Source organism: Lissotriton vulgaris, chromosome 1_2 (genome assembly GCF_964263255.1).
Source record: "Lissotriton vulgaris chromosome 1_2, aLisVul1.2, whole genome shotgun sequence".
Taxonomy (NCBI): domain Eukaryota; kingdom Metazoa; phylum Chordata; class Amphibia; order Caudata; family Salamandridae; genus Lissotriton; species Lissotriton vulgaris.
In genome coordinates, this window is record NC_141686.1 from 324793706 (window position 1) to 324815117 (window position 21412).

Here is a 21412-nt window from a genome sequence, read left to right on the forward strand (position 1 = left end):
GTCACAGACTCCAATACCTGGTATTTAGTATAGTGGGATAATGCGCCTGCTGCTCCCGCGGGTGTGTGTGATTGTGACTCCAAGTTTGGCTCTATTTTATGTAATATATTGATATAGCAAAAGCTGTCTCCAGTTGCAGAAGGGCACATTGCATCGAGCAATTTAATGTCAAGAGGAGCATCTCTGACTGAAGGTGCTGTGTGTGCTTGCATCAAAAAGGGAATGAGATTACAAAAACAAGCATTGGCAAAGTCAGTAGTTGTGGTCTATTACGAGGGCTAGGACTTCTTCAATAGATCTGGCGCGAGTGAACACCTTTTGAGCTGATAAAAACAATGTACATCGTATACTTACATAGAGGGGCTTTCGGGTTGGTCGGCTGGATGATTGAGTGAATGAATAAATGGGCAGAGACTTCGTGTGAGAGGCACGGGTGGAGTTTTGAAGCTGACTAACTGAAGGTAGGTTACGATACTCCAATAGCATTGTCAGAATATTGACTGACATAAATATTTTATTGTAAATACCATCTATCAAAATATCGCCCCAGTGAGTTAATAATAAAAATTCTACACCTAACAAGCAATATTTTAGGGCACAACATATGTCAGGCAGTGTTTCTGACAATGACATTCTTACAAGCAAAGAGAGCGGTGTGAGACAACTGGCAGTGCATGGACAAGGGGCAGTGACAGGTGAGTGAATGAATTAATTCGTGGAAAAGTGTAGGGGTGCATGACTGAATGAATGGGTGAATGCATAAATGGTGGAGGTGCTGGGGCAGTCTGTGAGAAGGAACAGTGAAGCTGCTAAAGGTGTGAAACATAAAGGAGAAAGCAGTCGAGACATAAGGGATGGGGGGACAACAAACAGCAAGTACTTAATTTGGGCCTGTGTTTGCCAATGCTTGGCACCAGCACTTACGTATGTACATCATCACGTGTTTATGACAGCTTAACACATGGTGGCGCCATCTGTCTATTTTTGAGCAAAACTCTTTGTAAATTCTGGTGGTGGTGGTGGACGTGGTAGTGGACCAACACCAGAATTTACGGTTAGGATCCATGCTGTGTAGATCCTAACAGCAAATGTGCCAGCTATTTGAACACCACATCCACCACCATCATGTCCACCATCACCACATCAAACACCACCGTGTAAACCACCACCACCGACACGTCAAACACCACCAAGTCCACCACCACAACGTCCACCATCAGGTCCACCACCACCCGTCCACCACCACCATGCCCTCCACCACCACGTCCACCATCAATTCCACCACCACCCCATCTATCACCACGACCACGTCCAACACCACCACCATGTCCACCACCACCACATCCACCACCCCCACATCCACCACCACCACGTCCATCACCACATCCACCACCACCATGTTCACCACCACCATGTCCACCACATCCACCACCACCACGTCCACTACCACCACCACGTCCACTACCACCACCACGACCACCACCATGTCCATCACCACCACCAAATCCACCACGTCAACCACTTCCACCACCACGTCCACCACCACCACCATGCCCACTGCCTTGTCCACCACCATGCCCACCACCATGCCCACCTCCACATCCACCACCACCACATCCACCACCATCACGTCCACTACCATCACATCCACCACCACCATGTCCACCACCACTACATCCACCACATCCACCTCCACCAGGTTCACCACCACCAGGTCCTCCACCACCATGTCCACCACTGTCACATCCACCACCATCACACCCTCCACCACCACCACCACATCCACGTCCACCACATTCAGCATGTCCACCACCACATCCACATCCACCACCACCACATCCACCATGTCCAGCACCACATCCACCACCACCACCACATCTGCTACCACCACATCTACCACCACCACGTCCACCACCACCATGTCCACCACCATATCCAACACCAGGTCCACCACCAGCATGTCCACCACCACAACTTCCACCACCACCACATCCACCACCACCATGTCCACCACCACATCCATCACCACCACATCCACCACCACCACCATCACGTCCACCGCCCTTGTGAGCTTCTCCCCTCGTGCCATGTTGCATGCTTGCCTGCCCACCCCCGCTCCACGTTGCACTGTCTTGTCTTTTTCCCTTCCCCTGCTCTGTGAGGCTCCTCCCCACACATGCCTCATGTTGCTTCTTCCCTCCCTCCAGGTTTCTACAATCCCATCCATGATTTCGCCCTCTGTGTCTCCCTCTTCCCGTCTGCTGTTTTTTTGTTTTCCAAATCAATTCGGAATCGTAAGCAAAAAGAAAGCAAATCACTTTTCTTCATTTTGTAGTCGCGTATGCTTGCTGCACGCACCTGCAAAATGGCGTAGCTGGTCATCAGGCTTTCCCCCCTGTTATTTAGGCTTGCTGCACAGCATCAATAATGCTGTGCAGCATGGCTAAAACCATTGGCAAAGCCAATAGGTACCAAAGGCGAGGCCTGTTGACTTTGCCAATGCTTGTTGCATGTGTACTTGACCATTAGAAGCTGGGATTGTGTAGTAATGGCTGCAGGAGACAGTTAAGTTTGATAGTAGAATGAGTTTATTCAACAGAAAAACCCTGTTACAACCCAAGGTCGGCTTCACACATCAGCTGACTCGAATCCCACAGTAAACCAGTCCAGAACCATGAAGTAGTGTGGCTCACTGGTTAGAGGCGGCAGACCCGAGAGCAGAGGACGGCCCGGGACCAGGGTTCGATTCCCGGCGCGGCAGGTTTCTGGACCAGGGTCAGCGGACTCGATAATTCTCTCGCCTCGGTGCCCACTCTGATCAGCGATCACACTCGGCAACTCTGGGCATTAGCTTGCCTCATCTTCACTAACGGCCCCACCAGACCGCCGGGGATGCCTGGTCTCACCCTGGAGATACCCATTAAGGGACCATCTCTCAGGGAAGCCAGGAAGGGTTTCGCAGCGGTCGAAGCGCCTTGGGACCCTCCGGGTAAGTAGTGCGCTATATAAATGCCTATACATTTACATTTACATTCGAGGTCACAACACATTCCATAGCCCACATTCCATGCTTACCACACAGCACTGGTACACAGATTAGCAAATCCTATTACACACACCCCTCCCTTCACATTGAGAAACTACATACAGAACCTTTGACATCACACACCGAAAACGTCCACATGTAGGAGACGGGAAAACACACAGTAAGGAAGGTGTTGACGTACATTCTTTACTACAACAACATTACGGCACACGACTAATAATAAGTTACTTACAAAAGACAAACCCAGCCTTGTGTTAATGGAGAAATGATATTTCCTGTCCCGGTAATCTCCTATTGGTGCTTTTCTGAAATTATGCGAATATATGAGAGCGTTAATCTTCTCTCCTACTGTACAGAAGAACAGTTTCTCGCCACAGAAGGACATCCCCTGTACCCCCTCTTCCCCCATTGAAGAGTAAAGGCTGGAGCGCACTAAACCTAGAACTCTATGAAGAACCACTGTTAAATGACAAGAATAGAGTACAGTGAGAAGTATTCCATATATCTGCAGCACTTATTTTTCGCCATAGCACGCTTAAATGCCTTTGTAATATTCCTTTCCAATATCAGCCACACTGTTTTACAACACAGTGCACTGAGTGCAATGTTAAATGAACAGAGAATCACGTTGCAAACATCACATAGTTTAAAGTTACACCTTCAATCAATGATCCTACTGTCTGCTAGGCGATTCTTAGCAACTGAAACGTACATCCTGTACTCTGCGAGAGCCCACAAAGGATCCTGGGGCTTTAAAGGGAAGGTAAAAGATCATAAACTGAATGGTAACCTATTGAATTGAAATATTCCCTCGCTCGTGATAAAAGCAGTTAATTGCTTGGAATTGGAATGAAGTTTCACCTGATGGTAAGCAGTTTACAAATCAAGCTTCAAAAAATAACTTCCCCCAGACAACAACAAATTCTGTACATTTATATTAATCAGTGGAAAACAATCTGTGACAATACTCTTATTGCGACTTCACAAATTGACACAGAACCTGAATGATCCATCGGTTTTTTATTATGATGACAGGTGACAACCACTCTGTGGCTTCCACAGACTGTGTCCTTGATTATCTGTTCCAGATTTGCTTGACGTCTATGCTTATAGTTTATGGAGTTTTCCTTGCCACATGTCTGACAGGTACAGCATCCATTCTCTCTGTAATCTAGTGCAGATACTGCTTTACTTCACCCAGCCTGCTCTTAGACACCATTTCAAAATGCTCAAGCACTGCATTTAGCTCTGCATCCTCTACCACCATTACTTGGTTGATAGCTCTTGGGTTCACTATTATGTGCAAGTAATATTAGTGCAACCAACCCAAAATCGGTGGATCCACATCAGTCACGTAGAATTTTGTGCATGTTTCCCGACCTTTAATAATAATAATAATAATAATAATAGAGTAGTTTATAAAGCGCTTGGTGACGCCATCACGGCGTGTCCCCGCGCTATGGAGAGAAGTACAGCAGGCAACCACATAAGAGGCAAACAATTCAGTCATCCACAGAGCTTTATGAGTTGTACAGGTACGTTTTTAAGAGACTTCTGAACTTGACTTCAGATTTTCCCAGTCTGAGGCAAATCGGAAGTTTATTCCAATTTTGAGCAGCTGACACTCTAAAGGATTTGCCCCCAAGTTTGGCGCTTCTTACCCGGGGAACTGTCAGCTGGCCCGTGCCTACAGAGAGTAGGGCTCTACTTGGCTCGTATCTTTGTATTAGGTCATGGAGATAGGAGGGAGCATTCTGCCATAATATCCGATGACATATGAGGAGAGCTTTGTACGTAACGCTCTTTTTTACTGGCAGCCAGTGTAGGGCCGCCAGAGCAGTTTTAGACGCTGCTCTTTTCGGAAGTCTCAGCACTAGATGAGCAGCCACGTTTTGGAGGACTTGTAAGCGTCCCAAACTTTTTTCCGTGGCGCCCAAGAACAGGACATTCCCGTAGTCTAAACGGGACGTCACGAGTGCCTGTGTCAAGGTGCGTCTAGCTTCAAGGGGAAGTAGATCCAAGGTTTGATTGAGTGTTTAAACACTTGCCCACCAGGCGACAAATGTGGCCCTCGTAGGATAGAGTGGGGTCAACCCATATCCCCAGGTTCTTAGCCTCCTTACAAGGGGTGGGTGTAGGACCCAGACAGGGTGGCCACCAGTTCGCTGTCCAGTTGAGGCTCATGCCACCAACCACCAGTACCTCGGTTTTAGACCCGTTTAGCTTTAGGCAGTGCGAGTACATCCATGTGGCCAGGTCCTGCATACAGGCCTTAAAATTGGATGCCGCTGCTGTAGGTGCTTGAGATAGGGAGATTAGCAGCTGGGTGTAATCAGCGTAGGAGATTTTAGTTGGGACATAAACTATCACTCCTATATCAACCTGTTGATATCCTTTCAAGATTACGTCGCTGCTTATCTCCGAGTGAATACACTGACTAGGAGTGTGCGCTGCTTATCTCCGAGAGAATGCGCGGACTAGGATTGTGAGCTGCTTATCTCCGAGTGAACAGTAAATCATGGGGGAAGGATCACTTGTCCTGCATAACCAGGGTATGCAGGTTGGTACGTGGTGTCTCACAAATTAAAAGACCCTCATACACATGTATCTTAGATGGTCGTAGTGGTATATGTTCCCTCCCACTTTCATACATGTGTGTGCATAATCCTTGGGTCAGTGTTTATGCAACCTCCGCCTGGAGGATTTACTCTTGGTTAAAAACAGTAGTGATCGTGGATAGAGGTGCTTGGGAAGTGAGTTAAAATACCCGGACAGCCAGAAATAGAACTTTATTGGGTCTGGATTCGGGTAGCCCAAGTGAGGGTGGGTAATTGGATATTGTGCCGCTTTGGAATAATAAGGAATTCAAGCGCACTGCATGGTGTGTTTTAAAACGGTCGACATGTTTCAGCCTAGTTGCCTGTATAGGTCTGTGGGCTTTCTTTAGGACCAGTGCAAAACAATAGGGAAAGTGAAAAATAAATTGGAAGAATGATCTGATTTCCGTCAGTCCTTGGTCGCATTCTACCTGAAATGAAATTTTTTTACATACAGAAAAGACGGGGGTAAAGGGTAAGAGGGAGACACAACACGTGCGTACAAACAATGAACAAGTTAAAAACAGCTTTAAAATGGCAATACTTTAGCGAAGGTTCACACTCCAAGATGGTGTCGACTCTTTCATTCTCATGCCTGGTGAAGGTGGTAGCATGCCGGCGGAGAGTTGTTATACATATTGTTGGCCTCATGTGATAGATGACTGTGAGCTATATAAGTGGCGCATTAAATGGTTGCGAGAGGCTAAAATTACAAATGCGCTTAATTATCAGGAGTAGCGGGGTTGTTTGGGCACCGCTGGGCTCATAACGACCTGGATGTTGCACAAGGTGGTAGTTGTTAAGTTCACGTACCTGGTGAAATGCGTATGTGCACTTCTTCGGGTTGTGGGCATGGGAGAAGGTGCCTATCCGCCAGGAGATGGGGAAGGATGAGAAGGGATTAAAATCCAGATACTTAGAAAGGGGTTGGAAATCCCGCTAACTAACGGTGGAATACCTTTCAATCAATACCTGTGGCGTGACTTCTCCTGCGTAGCATGTGCTATCTCTCCCTCACTCATATGCTGGTGAGAAGTTCCCGGTTCCAGATGAGGCTATCGTTTGGAAAGGGTAGAGATACTATGCGAGTGTTTAGAAGAAGACTACTGATTCACAAAGTCGTAACCTATGATTAATTAATCGTGGGTGGTAATAGTTATAAAGCTCGCAGTAAATAGTTGGTTATTGGGGGGCCAGTTGTTTACGCCTAATGTACAGAACTCATCTTGATAGAAAGTCAGGAAATCAGAAGAATAGCTCTCAGTGTCTAGATTGTGTGGGACCTCAGATTATTTATTGAGGCTGAGCCAGGGGATGTTATCGTTCAGCCCTTCAGTGTCAGTTTTTAATCTGTGTACCCTCCGAGTGAATATGCTGACAAAGAGTGTGTGCTGCTTATCCACGAGTGAATACGCTGACTAGGAGTGTGCTTCTAGGGATTGCGGCATCTCTGCCTCCCACCTGTCTCCATCAGTTCTGCATGGATGCTGACAAATTGGATCTTGATCTATAAGTTTGTTTCCTGAAATTCTGTGTTATGAATGCAAAAAATCTATAACAGTGAAATGATCAACATCATAAATGTTAAATGTACTGTTTTCTAATGGAAATGAAATTTGATTAAGTAGGCGTTCGTGCTTGCAAAGATTGCATGCTTTCTTACTTGTTTTTATACAAAGAGGTCAGGAGATGCCTGGACCTTTAGTGAGTCAACTGCTGTAAATGTAAATGTATGTGTCTTGTAAAGCGCACTGCTGCCCTGAGGCGTCGTGGCGCTGTAGACCGCTGGGGAACCCGTCCTGGCTATCCCTGTGAGATGGTCCCTACTGGGTATCTCCAAGGTGAAACCAGGCATCCCCGTCGTATGTGGGGGTCCATTGTAGAGATGAGGCAAGCTAATGCTCAGAGTTGATGAGTGTGATTCCCTGGTTAGAGTAGGCACCGAAGCGAGAATTATCGAGTCCACTGAATCTGGTCCACGACCCTGCCGCGTCGGGAATGGAACCCTGGTCCCAGGCCATTCTCTGTTTCCGGGTCTGCCGCCTCTAACCAGTGAGCCCCACCTCTCCACTGTAACAGTTTATGTTTTGCTAGATGGTAAGTTTAAGGGGTGCTCAGATCACACTATGGTGTTAGCAATGGTGTTTGTTCTAATGATTGCCCTGATAGGATGGTCATGAATTCTGAATTTGATTAATATTCCCTCTTAGTGATTCCTCAAAAGGGAAGGGAAAGAATGAAATGAGCATTAATACTCCACTTCCTTCCCCACCTCCATTGTGACTTCTACTGCAGTGCAAAGAAACCTGCTTCCCTCTGCCACAAATTATTCATCTAACTGTTCATCCATTTTCCTTCATCTTTGCCTGGTGGTCATTGTCTTCATCCACTAACTTATTTGACCATTCCTTTGGTGTTCCATGTAGACTTGTATGTCTGGTATTGACTGAGATTCTTGTGTTTGTGTGGGTTTGTGTACAATGGTGGGTTGCTGCATACATGCATGCCTGTGTGTTTTGTGCATTCATACTAGTAACTACAGTTAAACTTACTCTTCTAAGTATTTACGTCCCTATGTGTGGGTAAAACTGTTGATCAGTGTATGCGATGTGGTGTGCATGACTACCCATGGTAATGGATATCTGTATTTTTGTTTAAGTGTGCCAGTATGCCAATTGATCTGTGTACATGAATGCCTACATGGCTTCTGTTCTATTTGCATGGGTACATATATGGTTATTGGCCTTTATACATGGACACCTGTATGTTGGTCTGTGCACACGAGGGCCTTGTTGACTATATTGTCTATGACTTGTGTGTTTGTCGGTGTACTGTCACTTGTGCATGTCGATCATTGTAGGTTGTTACTTAATTGGTTCCTTGAACGTGTTTTGTATATGCACATCGGTGGATGCGTGTAGTGTGTGCTTGTAAATCTGCAGGTATAATTGCAAGACTGTTGGCCAATGTACGAGGAGTGTCTGTTTTATGGAGGTCTGTGTGCATTGCTACCTGAAAGTCTGTCCATGAATGTTTATGTATGTTGGTCATTACCCATGATGGTCTATATGTCTGCTCTTTGTATAATGGTTTCTGTGTGTCTGCTGGTTGAGTTGCCCTTAGTACCTGTATGCATGTTGGTCTCTCTATACATGCCTGCATGCTTGTTGGTCTCAATGGCTGAATACCTGTATGATTTATGCCTGCATATATATTCTTTTTCAACAACAAGGGACCCCAAAGAACAGTCAGCCAGGGACCTTGGGGAGCAATTTTTCAAAAACAACAATGGTCCGGTGCATGAAAAAATACACATACAATAAATATAGACGAAATCAAGCCTATATTTTGGAAGGACTTGTCCAGCCGGACAGAGGTCTTTCAAGTTTACTGAATAAACAAGAATTACACAAATGGAACAAAAATACCTTCCACAAAACCCCAGTGTGGTGCACAAGCCTGTGCCCAACACTTGCGGGTTGATTACCGTTAGTGAAGATAGGAAAGGTTTGAAGGCAAACAACAAGCGTTTTTCTGTATTACAAATACATTGCACAGAAAATATCTTTAAGCACCGTTACAACAAACTATACAATCAATCATCTGTATAGGGTGCATAAGCAAGTCTACGGCGTTTCGGTTCCCTTTAAAGAGTTATGGAAACCATCTGCCTTTCTCATTAAACCTTACTTTGCCATTGCAGCGTAAGGCATGTCATGCCGAAAAGCGCGGTCACAACAATCTTCCCTGGCGCCAGGTAATCAACCCGCAAGTGTTGGGCACAGGCTTGTGCACCACACTGGGGTTTTGTGGAAGGTATTTTTGTTCCATTTGTGTAATTCTTGTTTATTCAGTAAACTTGAAAGACCTCTGTCCGGCTGGACAAGTCCTTCCAAAATATAGGCTTGATTTCGTCTATATTTATTGTATGTGTATTTTTTCATGCATATATATTAGCTTGTGTGCATGGGTAGTTGATACCTGTATGTTCTCTGTCAATTTATGCATTAGCTTCTTTCCATGAGTAGTTGTTGGTGGTGTCTGTAGGGCTGCTGTTCTGTGTTTATAGGAGTCAGCACCCACATACCTGAATTGTTTATGCCTCTGCGCCTGTTTGTTGGGTGTCTACATGTGCATGCAGTATACAGAAGCCAAACCTAATGGGCTTGTCAATGTTTGGATTATTTCGATACAGGAAACTAGCAAGGAGAAGTACATGGAAGATCTGCCCAATCAGCTGAGGCCTTTTGAGCGTCTTCTCTCCCAGAATGAGTCTGGATTCCTCGTTGGCAGCACGGTGAGTAGCATGACTGCCCTCTGGAGGGGTGATAATGAACTGTAGGTAAAAGAGAGGTTGGGCTTCAGAAAATCACAGTGCTGGAGACTTGCAGTGCAGCGGGCCCATGCGTTCTGTATCTCACAATGCATTATGGGAACATAGACATAGGGCCTGATTACGATGTCGAGCAGACGTGATCGCTGCGGTCTCGGAACCGACCTACCTCCATGCGGAGGGGGTGGAGTCGAGGATGAGGACTTCTGTTTTCTCTGAGTTTAGCTTCAAGCAGCTGTTCCTCATTCAGGTCGCAACGGCTTTCATCCCTTCTGGGAAGTTGTGCCTGGTGATGTCAGGTTCCTTGGTGAGGGAGCGGATGAGTTGGGTCTCATCGGCGTAGTAGACTATGTTGAGCCCATGGTTTCTGACGATGGTTGTGAGGGGGGCCATGTAGACGTTGAAGAAGGTTGGGCTGAGGGAGGATCCTTGGGTCCTTGGGGTACTCTGCATCTGTTCTCTGTCGGTTCTGAGAGGAAGGGCGGCAGTCTTATTCTCTGTGTTGTGCCTGTCAGTGATGAGCATATCCAGTCTATGGCCTTTCCTTGGATGCCGACGTCATGGAGTCTGGTGGCTAGTGTGCAGTGGGAGACGGTGTCGAAGGCAGCTGATAGGTCCAGGAGGATGAGGACTGCCGTTTGGCCTTGGCCGAGGAGGGCGCGGATGATGTCTGTGGTGGCAAGAAGGGTGGTCTCAGTGCTGCGGTTGCTGCAGAATCCAGATTGAGAGGTGTCGAGGATTTTGTTGGCTTTGATTAAGTAATCTAGCTGGGTGGTGATGACTTTTTCGACCACCTTGGCTGCAAAAGGAAGCAGTGAAATGGGCCTGAAATTCTCGAGGTCTGTCGGGTCTGCGAAGGGTTTCTTTAGGAGGGGTTTAACTTCAGCACTCTTCCAGTTGTTGGGGAATGTTGCGGTCTCAAGGGAGCAGTTGATGGTTCAACGTAGCTCGGGTGTGATCGCTGTGGCGGCCCTGTGGAAGATGTGTGTCGGGCAGGAGTCTGAAGGTGCCCAGGAGTGGATGCTCTTAATGGTCTTTAGGGTGTCACCTGTCGTGAGTGGGGTCTGTTGTTTCGCTATTGGGTTTGTCAAATTCTTGTATGATGGAGAAGAGTTCTTTGGAGTTGTGGGCATTTGAGAGGATTCTGTATTTAAGGAAATTCTTCTTTGTGTATCTGATGAGTTGGTGGTGTGCCGTGGTGTCTGCTTTGTAGGCAGTGCGTGTTTCCAGAGTTTTTGTGTTTCTCCACTTCTTTTCCAGTCATCAGCAGGAGCGCTTGGATTCTTGGAGTGCCATGGTGAACCAGTTTGCTTTCTCGTTTTGTTTTTTGTGAGGGGGGCAAGTGTGTTGGTGCCGTTGGTGATCCATTGGTGGAGGTTGCTTGCCGTGGTGTTGCCGTATGTCTAGGGTGGGGTGCAGGTGAGGTGTTCTTCTGAGACTTTGTTCCAGATTCTGCGTGGGAGGCGGTGTGCTTGCTTGTGAGCTGTGGGTTTTCTAAAAGAGAAATGGGTGCAGAGGTGGTCAGTCCAGAGCAGTTCCGTGGTATGGCTGAGGAAGATGCTGTTTCCTCCTGTGAAGATGGGGTTGAGTGTGTGTCCTGCTGTGAGAGTGGGGGCAGAGACAAGTTGCTTCAGTTCTATGTTGTTGAGGTTTTCTAGGAGAGCGGTGGTGTTGGGGTTGTGGTGATTGTCCAAGTAGAAGTTTAGGTCTCCGAGTAGTATGTAGTCTGTGGAGACGAGGGCGTGGGGTGCGATGCGGTTGGCGATGACGTTAGTGAATGGGGCGCGGAGGCCAGGTGGACTGTAGATGAGGGTTCCGCTGAGGGTGGTTCTGGGGTTGGTCTGGATCTGGAAGTGGATGTGTTCCATGGGGACGAGGTGTCATCCGAGTCATGGTTGTTGTGTGGGGGGAGCTTTTGTGGATGATGGCAAGGCCTCCTCCTGGGCGGGTGGGGCGGTCTTTCCTCAGGATCTTGTATCCGTCGGGGATGGCGGTTGCAATGTTGGGTCCGGAGCTGGCGTTGGTCCAGGTCTCTGTGAGGAAGGCGACGTCTGCGAGTGAGTGTTGAGGAGTTCCCAGATTTCTAAGGTGTGTCTGTGCAGGGAGCGCACTTTGAGGAGGATGCCGTTCAGTGGTTTGTGAGCGCTGGCATCCGTTGGGCTTGGGGCTGCTGTTGGGGTACGGGGTTGAGTGAAGGTGCGGCAGCAGTGACGGCTGGAGATCGGGCCTTGGTTGTTGCTCGGCGTTGAGAGCTGGCAGTTGTTGCTGCATCCAGGGTTGAGAGCGGGGAGGGTGCTGGGGTCATAACGGCGGTAGGTCGGAAGAGCAGGGTCCCTGGCCGCGATCGGGTCGCAGATGGGCGCAGACGGGCTTACTTTGCCGGGCCATTAAGTAAGGGGTTGGGGGAATGGTGATCAGCTGGGAGGTGGGAGAAGGTGCGATACGCTGGGGGGGAGGGGCTGCATGGGCAGCAGCCACGGTGAGCGCAGGAAGAGGGAGCAAAAAGGGGCAAAAGGGAAAAGAGGCAAAAGATAAAAGAGAACAGTAGACAGAGGACACAGAACAGAGCAGATTAACAGAAGAGCAGGGTGCTCTTCCACTAGACTACCAGGGATGAGATGCAGGCAGGAGCCTGCGAGTGGAGGAGGGCCTCAAACGCCTTCCTGGCAAGGAGCTCGGACTCAGGGCAGTCCCTCAACAGTAGAGCTGCACAGGGGGAGAGCAGTGACATTGACCAGGAAGGTCAGAGGCCTATAACTCACTGTTATCCATTGCTGATTCCTTCTTCTCTGATGTCCTCTTATTCGGACAGGTCCTCTTCACTTTTATTCTTACTCACGTTTGTCCCTTGGTGATTTCTTCATCTTCTGTGTTTTCTTCTTCTCCAGATGAGCCACATTTTCAATAGTGTTCTTCTTTTTTCTTTGTGTGACTATTCTTCCTTCTCTTTGTCTTCTGCTCTGGACAGATCATCCCCAAATAAACAAAGTCATCAAGGATGGGGAATTAGTGTGGCAGCTGCAAAACATCCCCTGTGTTTTTTTCCTGGGATTCACTTGAAGGAATTGTCTGAGATGTAACCAGTTGAACAATTGATCACTCAAGGCTTTGTATGGTGGATTGCTGAATTTTCAGACACATGATCACAACATTTGATCTACAGACTTCAAAACACTGATCTGGTCTCCCATCCCAGAGAGTCAATCCACTGACTCCCAGTACAAGCCAGGATTGATTTAAGATTATGTGATTCTGTCTCTTTGGTGTATCCCCCTGGAGGCTCTGATAAAACATCAACAAGTGGCACCTGTTTAAATCCTTCAGCCTATCTTATGCTTCTGACATTCCCCAAAGAAGCTACAAAGTGCACAGAAGATTTGCGGTGCTCAGACCTAGATTATGGGTTCTCTCAGTCTCCATCGTAGAAAGGAACTTTCACCACTGCCCATTCCCCTGACTTACAAGGCCTGGCTTTTCTGATCATTTTCTCCGCCTTCCTTCAGCCGCACAGAGTTGCTTACCCAGTGCTGAGATGTGCATTGATTTGTGTCTTGAGGGCAGAACTAACAAATAAACAGATCTTCTTTGCTCCTATTACTCACTCTGGTCACACAGGGGGTTCCTTTTTTTCTTCTCCATGTTCTCCTCTCAAAAGGTCTCTTTTGCTAAACCCTCCTTCTCTCGCATATCCCATGAGCGATCCCATCATCAATTGGCATGTCTTTTCCTCTGGACAGGTCTCCTTTCCCGATTACAATCTTCTGGACCTTCTCCAAAGCCACCTGATCTGGGCCCCAGACTGCCTGAACAGCTTCCCCCATCTGAAGGCCTTCAAGGACAAGATGGAATCTCGTCCCAAACTCAAGTCCTACCTGCAGTCGGATGACCACAAGAACCGCCTCTTGCACCCCACCAGGAAGATGTAGTTGGAACATGATCCAATGTGCTATCGGCCACCTCCTCAAACCTCTCGACCTCCTCACAAGGAACAGCTCCATCCAATGAAAGGATCTGATCAAACTCTGAGCTCATTGAGAGGATACTGAGAATAAAAGAAACTCTGTCAAAGATTCTTGTCTGCCCATCTGCAAGACTGTTTTTTAAATTGTAATTGTATTTATTCGAAGCATAGCACTTTGAAAAGAAGGAATGCACTTTGTAAATGATGGAACAAAGGAAGATTGGTGGTTACATACATAAGTGATACTATAGAATAGGTAACAAGTACAGACATAGGATCCGATTCACAAAGGTATAGGTCGATCAAAAGTCTAACTTTACTACTTTTCGGTAATCGCAAAGGTAAGTTACTACTAGTAACTTTACTACTAGTAGTAAAGTTACTAATAGTAACATTACTACTCGTAACTTACCTTTGTGAATATGAAAAAGTAGTAAAGTTACACTTTTGGTCTAACTTTACCAGTCACTGCTGGAGATGTCTACTGGCACAAGAGTGGCTGGTGTGGCGGGGGTCGACTGCTTTAAACATCAAGAGAGGTTAATAAGGATAAGGGTTTAGAGGTGGTGGTCTGCAGTCAGGATGTTGGTAACTCTGTGATGCTGACTAGAACAAGAGAGTCCGATGTTGGACAGATAAGACTTTTTCTGCAGGTCTGGAACATCCAGATGATACTGTACAGGTAGTTCCGTATGTATTGTCACTGGTGTGACAGGGCTGTGGACACTGTTACACGAGCAGTGGTGTGCCCCCTAGGGTTTCCTGCTGGATCCCTCAGGGAGCCGTACTGAAGAGACTCTGGGCCTGACTTAGATCTTGGTGGATGGGTTGGAGAAGTGTGGCTCACTGGTTAGAGGAGGCAGACCTGTAAGCAGAGGTCAGCCTGGGACCAGGGTTCAATTCCCGGCTCGGCAGGTCTTGAGTCCGAAAATGTCCACAGACTCGACAATTCTCGCTCCGGTGCCTACTCGATTCATGGGTTCATACTCTGCGACTTTGGGCAATAGCTTGCTTAATCTCCACAACAGGCCCTCGCGGTGGGATGCCTGGCTTTCACCTTGTGGATACCCTGTCAGGGTATCTCACAGGGGAATAACAGGACGGGTTCCCTAAGCAAGCGCTTAGATACCGGGTCGGTGATTTGCGCTCTATAAATACATGTACATTTAAATTTTACTCTATCACAACGGTGACATATATCACATCTGACGAAATAATAAATCCCATTATAGCCTATGGGAATTATATATCTACGGACAGGAAATTTGTCACCATTGTGATGGAGTAACCCATCCGCCAAGATGTAAATCAGGCCCTCTGTCACACAAGCTCAATATGCCTTTTGCTGATGACGTACTCACTCCAGTGTTCCTTGAAGCAGGCAAGGTACCTGCAGGTCAGTCAACATATCATGTGCTCCAGGGAAGATCTTCATCCCATGTATGGATGACCGGACCCTGTCATCTCTATCGGGATAGGTCCCTGGGGGGCTTGGAAAACTGGGGGTCATGTTATGTTATGCTAATCGATTTGTAAAGCTGGTTTTGAAATGGCCGCCCGGAGGGGCTTCCCAGCGTTCGCATAACAGCTGAAGACCCAAGTTTTTAATTGCTTACAGATCTGGTCTCATAGAAGGGGAAAGAGCGTTCAAATGTGCAAAAAAACGCCCTCCATGTCTGGCCGGGTTCACATGAAGAATCACTGCGAGGTTGTGACTGACCCAAGCGTACCCTCATGGCACCCTCAGCGCCCAGATACCCCTAGGGATGACCGTGCTGCGCTATACAAATGCTGATTGATTGGATTGAGTGTATAGAGTGCTTGGGAAACAAGCATCCTTAAAAAGGTAGGTCCTGACAGCGTCATGGCTTAATGCGTGTAGCAGCAAGGTTTGAACTTTATACGCTTGTCTATATTAAGACAGTGAAGATGCCAAAGCTGAGTGGAAACAGAGACTTGCTTCGGGATGGGACACAGAAGGTGTGCCACAGCTTTATGAATGATCTGAAGCTTTTTCACAGATGATTTGCGGCCCCCAGTAAAGTACATTACCATACTCCAGACGAGAGACGATCAAGGCCTGAACAATCGCCCTTTGGGTACAAATGGCCAGGAGTCAAGATTTTTCTCAGGCAGACTTCTTATTCATTGGACGGCCATTAGTGAGTTCCAAGATACTACACCCCCTGGATAGGAAGAGGGAGCACAAGAGCAGAGGCTGAGCTTAAGGCTCTCAGAGAGCGGAGAGCAGAGGCTGATTTCAAGGCCCTAGGCTGTGGGAATGAAATTTGTTTACGTTATCTTTGCTTGCGCATTATTCTATGTAAGTTAGCATTCGCAGCACAATTTTATGTTTGGCCGCCATTTTGAACCATGTTAGAAACAAAGCCTGGGTCATGGGGAAGGTACAGCCGGACCCAATGGGGGCCTGTGACAAAGGCCTCCTGGAGGCGGGAAACCCTCCCCCCACCCCATAGCGGAAGCCTGTGAAAAAGGGACGACCAGGATTGGTCGAACCAGGATAGGCTACGGAACCCCCAATCCGGGGGCAAGTCAAGAAGCAGCTGGGGTGGTTAAATAAGGGCACAGGGTCCTGGACAAACACATACCCCTCCCCCCCTTTTGCGAGGACAAGAAGAATACGGCATCAAATATGGCATCGCGTAGAACCAGTGGTGGCAAGCGGTGACCGGTGTCCCAGCAGTGTGTGAGGAGTGTTGCAGTAGAGCAGACTAGCGGCAGCGACCTGAACCTGTGGAGGACGGCGATTGGGAGCCTGGTTTCAGGCTTAACAACCGGTGAGGCAGACAAATGATTTTGCCTGGGAGCAGCCCCAGCATCATTATGTTAAGTTATCAATTACTTGTAGAGAGCTCTTACACTGGTTGGTTTCACAGCACTGAGAAAATAGGGGGTTGCCAGTCTGGGGCAGATCATTCGTAAGCTTGTCTGAATAACCAGTTTTTGAGAGATTTTCTTTAGTTGAGCAAATTGGTGCTGAGTCTGATTTCCAGGGGGATGGAGTTCCACAAGCGTGGGGCCAGGGTGGCAAACCAAGCAGCCCCCTCTGCATTTCAGTTTGAAGAAGCGAACCCTCAGAAGGTGGTGTTGAGCTGAACGGAGATTTCGAGTGAGGGTGTAGCGAGAAATGAGATTGTCAATAAATTTGGGGCTGCGACCGTTTAGGGATTTGAACACCAGGCAGCCAACTTTGAAGGCGCAGTGCTGGGGGACAGGGAGCCAGTGCAGTTTCCTGAGGAAGGGGGAAGCGTGTTGCCATCTGGGCTTGTTTGTGTATTATTTGGGTCGCTTGGTTCTGTACCAGCTGAAGTCGCTAGTATTTATTTATTTATGCGATTTTTAAAGCGCTGCAATTACCCATAGGTGTCTCGGCGCTGTGAGCTAAGTCTGATACCAATAATGTAAATCTCTGAAGCAATAATTTGTGTATTTTATGAATAATCAAGTCATTGAGAAAACAACCATGTCTTTAGTTGCTTTCTAAAGATAATCAGCGTGGGACTGGATTTTATGCTCAAAGGAAGGGAGTTCCATAATTTTGCAGCTGCGATGGTAAAACGTCTGTCTCCCCAGTTAACTTTCCTTGTTCTGGGTATATGAAGCAGATGAGCAGTATTGGAACGAAGCGTTCTGGGGGTAGATAGAGGCTTGAGTGAACTCCTAAGAAATTTAGGTCCAGTATTATTTATTGCCTTGAAGACAATACAAAGGGACTTGAATTTCGTGCGACTTCTGACCGGAAGCCAATGCAGTTGATCCAAATGTCTAGAAACAGAGCTAAATTTTGGAATGCTCAGTAAAACTCTAGCTGAGGCATTCTGTATCATTTGAAGTTTGGAGATGACCTTTTCTTGTGCGTTGAGGAAGAGGGCATTGCAGTAGTCAGTGCGTGAGAACACCAGTGTTGAGATTAGTGTTTTTCCTGTAGTTGTGGGAAGATATGGAAGAAGTTTCTTTATTTTCCTTAAGATGTTAAATGATGATGAAACTACAGCGTTCACATGATGGTGGAAAAGGAGTTTGTCATCAAATATTACTCCCAAGTTTCTGACTTTACTGACTGGTTCAGGTGGAGTGCGCATTTCCTCCGGCCACCATAAGGGAGACCACAAAGGCTGAATCTTACCAAACAGCATTACTTCCGTCTTTGATGAGTTAAGTTTTAGACAGTTGGAGGCCATCCAACTGGTGATGGCCCTCATGCCGTCTTTGAAGTTTGCTGCAATCTTGGGACCGTTTTTATGTATGGATAGTACCAACTGGGTATCATCAGCATATGTTGTTAGGTTGATGTTGTAGGCTTTTATTACCCTCGCTAAGTCCGAAACATAGATATTAAAAAGGGTCGGACTTAGCGAGGAGCCCTGTGGAACTCCACAAGGGAGGGTGAAGGTAGGAGAGGTGAATGTGCCTAACTTAACTGCCTGTTTGCGGTCGGCCAAGAAAGATGTAATAAGATCTCTGGCTTTGTGTTTAATACTGATGGCCTCGACACGGCCGATCAAAGTAGAGTGATCGACCGTGTCGAAAGCCGCCGATAGATCCAACAAAATCAACACAGCCTGTCCGCCGTTGTCCATCGTGGTTCTTATTTCATCTGCAGCCTTAATCAGGGCCGTTTCTGTCCCATGACCTTGTCGGTAGCCGAACTGAGTGTCATCTAAAAGGTTGTTGCTTTGAATGTAATCAGACAGTTGTTTATTCATGACGGATTCAATGATTTTAGCTGGGAACGGCAAGGATGCGATGGGACGGTAGCTGGAAGGTAATAAAGGATCAAGCAATGGTTTTTTGAGAAGTGGTTTAATTATGGTGTTTTTCCAAATGGTTGGGTATGAACCTGTTGAAAACATGACGTTACAAATGTGTGTCAATGGTAAAGTAATGATATCTGGGATAGTGTTGAGTATAGAAGGGTGACAGGGGTCCAATGGGGAACCAGATTTGATTGACGAAATTAATTTATGGATGTATTGTGGATGTATCTTAGTAAATTCCGTTAAAGATGTTGAGTTCAAGTTTGTTTGTGTGTTAATTGGTTCAATGATATTGGAATTTGGGGAGAAATCCTTAAATATGGATGTAACCTTTTCAGAGAAAAAATCAGCCAGTGTATTACAGAGAGTTTGAGATGTTTCAGTGGGCGGGTTAGATGGTTCAGCGAGATGGTTTACTACTTCGAACAATTTCTTCATGCTGCATTTAGCCTGGTCTATTTGGGTGGTATAATAGATGTTTTTTTCTATAGCTATTCTCTGCTTATAATTATGAAGTGCAGCTTTATATATTATTTTATCTGATGAATTATAATGTTTGCGCCAATGGCGCTCTAAATTACGGCAGTGTTGTCGTTGTAGTCTAAGTTGTTCAGTGAACCAAGGGGCCAAAGGGGTTTTTCTATTGTGTTTGGATGTTCTGGGTGGAGCTAGTGTTGCGAATGCTCCTTCCAGAATGGAAGTGTATCTGGTGGCTGCAGTATTTGGATCAGTTTCAGTGTCTGTGCCCGCGAAAGCATCAGTGAGAATCTGTGCAAGATGAATATGGTCTAGACTTCTCCAGTCTCTAGTAATTTGATAGGGATTCTGTGATGTGTTTTTACATGCCGTTGTTTTGATTTTAATGTCAAATAGGATGGCGGAGTGGTCAGACCATGTAAGGGGTAATATTTTGTTCATGGTGATATGTGGATTGTTGGTGAAAATACCATCAAGCGTATGTCCTGCCTTGTGTGTCGGAGCCGTTATCAATTGTCCAAGTTCCACAGAGGAAAGATCATTGATGAGCTGGTCGGTGTCTTTATCAGTCAGGGATTCTAGATGGAAATTAAAATCACCTAATACGGTGAAATATTTATGTTCAACAGTTAACTCACTCAGTTGATGAAGTTGTGATAGAAATACCGTGCGAGAGCCTGGGGGTCGATACAAAAGGGTACCCGTAAATGTTTGATTGGTAGCAAGCGTAACAGTGAAGGCAAATGCCTCACAGCTCGCATGCTTTAGATCGATAGCTTTAACACGGAGGCTGTTGCGGTACATTATTGCAATCCCTCCACCTTTTTTTGTTGATATGCGATCCTGCCTATGGACACAGTAATCTTCTGGCATAGCAGCTTTGAAGTCTGGTCCTGATGCATCGTCTCCCCAAGTTTCCGTTAGAAACAGGAGGTCGATAGCATAAATATTAAGCAGCTCTAGTATGTCAATTTTATGACAAGGAAGCGAACGAACATTTACAAGTGCCGCTTGTATTAGTTTCTGATATTTCCTGAGTGTTTTTTTTACAGAGGGTACAAATAAACGGGCCTCCGATAGGATCAGCATATAAGTATGCCGGAGGGTCATGCGCCTTGCATAGGGTGTTGTTTAAGGTAATAAGTTCATTAGATGTATAAACTAACCTTGATGACTCAGAAGGTGCGGGGGGTGGCCCTGGGCTCGGTCAAGGCTCGGACGGGCGCAGACGGGCTTGGCTTTGGCGCGGCTTCGGCGCGCCCGCTGCGCCAGCCCGCTGCGCCGTCTGGCCATGACACACATTATGTAGGGTGAGGAGGGTGGGAGTCCGGCGTGACTAGAGCGCTCACCCCAAGAGCTACTTCCAAGATGGCGCCCACCGCCGCCAGACGCCTGAACAAATCGTCTAAATCGGTAGGAGGAATGAAATGAAAGTGTGTCAAGGGTGTTAGAGTTCCTATCTTACAATTTCCCAAATTATCCTGGTATTAAAAGCTCCCAAAGAACAATTTGTAGATCGGTCTAAAAACTTCCTACAGATATACAAAAGCTTCTAAAATAGTGCAATCGATTTTTTCATTGATAGGTAGCAAACGTTAAGCTCGCAGCCCCAGTAGCAGTCACCAGGGAGAGCTTCTAAGGCCGAGTGGAAGTCCCAGGTATGTGGCGTTTGCGTAGTCTAGACGAGACAGGACCAAGGCCTTCACCACCTGTACCTGTGCGGCGTGGGACAGTAACCTGCTAATTTTTCAGATTTTACGTAGCTGGAGGAAGCAGGCAGAGACCACCGTGCCTACGTGCGATTTTAGGGACAGGTCGTTACCTATGGTGACCCCTAGGCTTTTTACCGAGTTGGAGGGGGCGGGGAGAACCCAAGTCGCTTGGCCAGTATTGTGGGCCCCACTGATTGCGACCTTCACCCATCAGAATTAGTTCTGTTTTGCTATGGTTGAGTTTTAAGTGGTTGTGGTTCATCCATTGCTGGATAAATGTCATGGTAGATTGAAAGTCAGATATTGATTCGGGGGAGTTGCCGATTGAGAACATAAGTTGGAGGTCATCTGCATAGTTGAAGGTGGTTACTCTTTTGTCTTTCAAAGATCTTATCAGTGGATAAAGGTAGAGGTTGAAGAGGTGTAGTGAGAGCGAGGAGCCTTGTGGGACCCCGCAAGTTGTTTTTAGTTTGGGGGCTTTGAATTGGCCGATGCGTACTGCCTGGGT

At 46.9% G+C, this 21412-nt stretch overlaps 2 protein-coding genes across 3 annotated transcripts in view; both read left to right on the forward strand.

Annotated features, from left to right (window-relative positions):
* LOC147736632 (glutathione S-transferase P 1-like) overlaps positions 1-14044 on the forward strand; it is a 120802-nt gene extending 106758 nt beyond the window's left edge. For both annotated transcript variants that reach the window (XM_086953406.1, XM_086953407.1), the window contains 2 exons: positions 9839-9940; positions 13714-14044. In XM_086953406.1, coding sequence (XP_086809532.1) covers positions 9839-9940; positions 13714-13902 — 291 coding nt within the window. In that variant the 3' untranslated portion in view covers positions 13903-14044. The remainder of the gene's footprint in view (positions 1-9838; positions 9941-13713) is intronic.
* LOC147736633 (glutathione S-transferase P 1-like) overlaps positions 1-21412 on the forward strand; it is a 496543-nt gene that overhangs the window by 106686 nt on the left and 368445 nt on the right. The gene's annotated exons all lie outside the window — the stretch shown is intronic.